Source organism: Morone saxatilis, unplaced genomic scaffold, assembly GCF_004916995.1.
Source record: "Morone saxatilis isolate NCDOM2014 unplaced genomic scaffold, NCSU_SB_2.0 Contig19, whole genome shotgun sequence".
In the NCBI taxonomy this organism is placed as follows: domain Eukaryota; kingdom Metazoa; phylum Chordata; class Actinopteri; family Moronidae; genus Morone; species Morone saxatilis.
This window is the reverse complement of record NW_023339751.1, coordinates 24,994,064-24,999,060: the sequence shown is the minus strand read 5'-3', so window position 1 is coordinate 24,999,060 and position 4,997 is coordinate 24,994,064. Positions and strand designations below refer to the sequence as shown.

Below are 4,997 nucleotides of genomic sequence, written 5' to 3'. Positions count from 1 at the left end.
TAAATAGTGCAAACAAGGTCGGACAGGAACCCTGTCTGGTCTTCCTCTATTATATCCGGAATAATATTTTCTAATCTTTTTGCGATTATTGAGGCATATAGTCTATAGTAAGTAAGTATAAACTAAGTTTATAATCGATATCGGTCTGTATGAACTGCACTCAGATTTATCTTTGCCCACCTTAGGAATTACAGAGATGATGGCATGCCTCCAAGAAGCTGGTGTTTCTCCTCCATTAAGAGTAAAATTAAAGCATTTCAATAATGTTGGTGATAGTAACTCTCTAAATGTTTTGTACCATTCTGGCATTTTGTTTGTTTTGAGTCTCGAGATAGCATTATCCAGCTCTTTTTCCGTTATTTCATTCATCATTATTTTATTCTGTTCTGACCCAATGGATGGTAGATCCAGTGAGTTAAGAAACTGTGTAATACTCAAAGAATCAGCTCCTTCCGGTTGTGTGTACAAATCCTTATAGTAATTTTCAAAGGAGTTTTGTATTTCCTTTAATTTATGACACATTTTTCCAGATTGTGTGTCCTTAATTTTATGGATGGACCTTTCCTCCTGTTGTTTTCTTATCCTCCAGGCTAACAGTTTTTTAGCTCTAGGTCCATTATCATAGTACCTTAGCTTTCATCTCCTCATGACTATCATATAGTTTGTTTAAGTCTTGTTTAATGAGTTTTATCTGATCTAATAGTTTGGAATCATTAAGTTCCATGTGTTTCAACTCTAGAATTTTTAGTTGCTGTAACAAGTCTTTTGTTTGTTTCTGTTTCTTCCCTCTTCTTCTTTGATTGAGGACGCACAATATAATCCTTTCCCTTATTCCGCCTTGCAGCCATCCCCATTACAGTATTGGGGACACTTCATCCAGTATCATGTTTTTCTAAAATATTCTTTTAAATTATCTTTTGAATGTATTGATTGCCACACAGAGGGTCACTCTTATAAGCTGTGTCTAAGCCCTCCATGCCTCTGTACTTTCCTTTAATTTCACTGTCTAGGACTGTGTACGATATACCCACCCGCAACTGTCCTGAGAATAAGTCTGCTTTGAGCCCCTATTTGACATTTTAAAAAAAACTCTTGGTGGTCTTCTGAATTAAACATAAAAAAAGTAGTCAATTCTTGAATGAACATTTAGAGGGTGGGAAAGAAAAAAGGTAAACCCTGCTCGTTTTTGGGTTTTAAATTCCTCCCAAACGTCCCATCCGGGGCTTCAAGGAAGAAGTTTCTTAAACAGTGACTGTCTTAGGATAACTCTCGTCTTTTTTTGTTACATTAGTGGAGTCAAGGGAGGTTGTAATTGTATATTCCAGTCTCGACACCAGACAAATAAGGCACCGCCCTCCAGAAGTCTCTTTCAGCCAAAGGTCAAATCGAATATTTTCTTCATAAATGTTTTATCATTACCTGGGGGTCTATACACATTTAATAGTGTTACCTGCTTATGGTCAATGTAACCTTTTACTAGAATGTATCTCCCCTCAGTATCTTTTATCTGTTTTGAGATCTGGAATATAACTTTGTTAGAGATTAATATTATAACTCCTCTCTTTTGTCCATGTTTGTAAGATGAGTAATATGCATTTTTAAAGCCCAAGTGTTTAAACTTTTCATGCTCTTTATCACTGAGGTGAGTCTCCTGCCAAAAAATAATAAAGCCAACCCATTTTTAAGGGTGAGACCAGCCAGCCTGCAGAGGAATCTCATTTTAGCCACTTGCATCCGCAGTTTTCATTCATGTTGTCACTACCCAAAGCTCATATCTATAGGGGAGGGTTGGAACATAAATAGACTGGTAAATCGAAAGCTTCATCATAATGGTCCGGTACAACACCTATATCACTGCTGACATTGCAGTAATCTACCTGTTGCGCTCTCATTTGTGAACAAAACCCCGAGATCCTTGAACGCTTCACTTGGGGCAGCAACTCACGCTCAACCCAGAGGGAGTAATCCAGTGTTTTCTGACTGAGAACCATGGCCTGTTGACTTCTATATTTGAGGACCAGATAGCTCATAGAAACAGCCCCGGTACCCCCTAAAGGGCGTCCCTGTGGACATGGTTGTAAGCCTTCTAAAGGTACACAAAACACATGTAGACTGGATGAGCAGACTCCGATGACCCCCCTCCCAAACAACGCTGCATGGGTAAAGAGCTGGTCCACTGTTCCACGAACAGGATTGACTCCACATTGCTCCTCTTGGATTGGAGGTTCAACAATTGATCGGTGCCTCCTTTCCAATGCCCTGGAATAAGTTTTCCAGAGGAGGCTGAGCAGTGCGATACCCCGAGAGTTGTACCGATACGATTATCAGAAATTCCTCTGATACTGCATCAAATGCGTGTGTCTGAGCACTGATCTGATACCGCATCATTTTTTTGTCCCAAATTGGGACCCAGCTACTTCCTAGCAGTATAAAATGGAATGTATATATTTATATTATATTTAAAATAATATAAAATATATTTTTTTATGGAAGCCACCACTCTTACCTCCTATGCACTTTTAGAAATTATGTATTTATGCCTTGGTTGGGATGGCCAAACAGACTGATTTCTAAACCTCAAATGAGTTCAAGTTCAAACATCTATTCTTTATCTTCATGTGGACATTCTGAAATAAGATTATTTGTTCTTCAGACTATTTTTATGAAACTAGGATCTGGTTGTAAAATCAGCTGACTTATTCAGTGATTGAGGAGTCTTTTTTTTTAACAGAAATCTATAGAAACTGGAGAAGAAGGACTGACAAAGACTTCTTTCTATATTGTCTTACTCAGCATTATGCTAAATCATAATCTGAATAATTGGGCCGGCTGGTTAGCTGATTGGCAGCGGTGTGTTTTAGCCTTAAACTGTAAGAAACGTATATGCAGATTTATAAAATCATACAATCATTCTTAGTTTCTTATAAGTATGTATAAGAAACTAAGAATTATCAAAGTGAAACATTTCACATTTAATGCCCAAAACTAAATTACAAATGTACTACTTTGAGTTTATTTTCAGTCAAACTTAGTTTGGTTTTCAACCAATGAGCACTCTTACTGATATGTATATAATGTGTATGATTACACTCATATTAAAAACATCTCCTCTGTTTGCAGAACTTCAGAATTGACGTGGTGCATCTAGACGAGAACACTATGGAGTTTGACATGGTGGGGATAGATGCAGCCATTGCCAACGCCTTCAGAAGGATCTTATTAGCAGAGGTGGGATACCCATTCAGTCAGGCTTTGTCATGTGTCATTAGTTCCTCATATCTATACAACTACATAATGTTTACCTAAGGTCACCTAATGTCACCATGTCAACATCTTAAAGCTGCAGTAGGGGATTTTTATAAAAATAACTTTTTCTCGTATTTGCTGTAACTTTCACTATATCCTGACAGTAGTACATGAGGCAGATAATCTGTGAAACAATCAGGTTCGTCTGGCTCCTTCTAGTGCTCCTAATGGTATTGTAAGAATCTACTGGGCCTGAACAAAAACAACCAATCAAAGCCAAGAAGGATAGTTGAGTGTTGAGTCTTATTCCCAGTTTGTCAAATACAGTCACTGTGGGACCCTGGGAATGAGACTCAACTATCTTCAAGCTATCGACCAAAAACTCTTTCTCAGCTCTGACTTTTTGTAAGTGACTTATGTATGACAGCTGATAGACCACGCCAGAGAAAGTTTTTAATTTCACACATACATTGTTAGAGCTTTGCATTATTTTTGCTTGCAGGTGCCTACCATGGCTATAGAGAAGGCGTTTATCTATAACAACACATCCATCGTCCAGGATGAAGTCCTTGCCCACAGATTAGGCCTCATCCCCATCAAAGCTGATCCTCGTCTGTTTGAGTACAGGAACACTGGTAAGACAGTGAACTACTCAGACATTACAGTGGACCACTGGGCTCCCATTTTAGTTTTCATAGAACCGTGGTTACATACTTAACTCTTGTTTAACAGGTTCGGTTATGCTTTGTTTATTCCAGGTGAAGAGGCTGCAGAGGAAGAAGGTTCAGAAATCGACACAATTCAACTACAGCTGAAGATTAAATGCAGCAGGAACCCCAGAGCCAGCAAAGACTCCTCTGACCCACGAGAGCTGTATCTGAACCACATGGGTAGGTTTCAGGTGTCCCAAAATGAACAAAGGATTAGTGGTATTGTTTGCAGATACAGTGCATACAAACAAATGAATGATTGTTGAAATGAAATCAGTTAGGGGAGGGGGTTATATCCCGGGGGGTTGATTTCCCCCCGGGATATAATCCCCCACATTAACGTGGTTATTTTTTTCTCTTTTTTTTCATTCAGTTTATTCCAGGGACATAAAGTGGGTCCCCATCGGGAACCAGGCAGACGTGTTTGCAGACTCTGGCATCGGACCGGTACATGATGACATCCTGATAGCTCAGCTACGACCAGGACAGGAGCTGGACATCATCATGCACTGCGTCAAGGGACTTGGTAAGAGCTTCTGAGTGTCAGAGTTAGGTAGCTCAGTACAGAGTTTGTGGGGGAAAAGAACAAGACCGTTTTTATTTCATGGTCGTTCATTCTTTCTTTCAACTTAACACAGATAAACCAGAGATCCTCCTTTTACTTCCAGATCCCACATACAAGACAGTCTTGACAGTCTCCCTGTCAGCTAATGTGAAACTTTGTTTTGATTCACATGTAAAGAGGGTAGTTCAATTACTGTGTCTATTACCTGAGAAACATCTCTAAAATAATATCCTTTTTAACACGCCATGATCTTAATAGACTTGTTAATGCCCTTGTCTCATCTTGTTTAGAGTACTGCCACACCCTTTACTCCTGTGTCAGCCTACATGTATAACTGTACATATGTCTATGCCTTTTTTGTTGTTGAACTTGTTCTGTTATTTATATTGTTAATCTGTGTTTGTACATTGAGAGCAACGTAAAACTAGAGTCATATTCCTGTATGCGTACATACCTGGCCAATAAAGTGATTCTGA

The 4,997-nt window shown here is 38.9% G+C and overlaps 1 protein-coding gene across 1 annotated transcript in view; it reads left to right on the top strand.

Moving 5' to 3' along the window:
* Positions 1-4,482, top strand: part of polr1c (RNA polymerase I and III subunit C) — a gene marked incomplete at its 3' end in the record, with an annotated part of 7,917 nt that extends 3,435 nt beyond the window's left edge. The window contains 4 exon segments of the mRNA XM_035663431.1: positions 3,121-3,228; positions 3,749-3,881; positions 4,005-4,136; positions 4,330-4,482. Of these exon segments, the coding sequence (XP_035519324.1) occupies positions 3,121-3,228; positions 3,749-3,881; positions 4,005-4,136; positions 4,330-4,482 (526 nt within the window).
* Between the last annotated feature and the right edge of the window lie 515 nt (positions 4,483-4,997).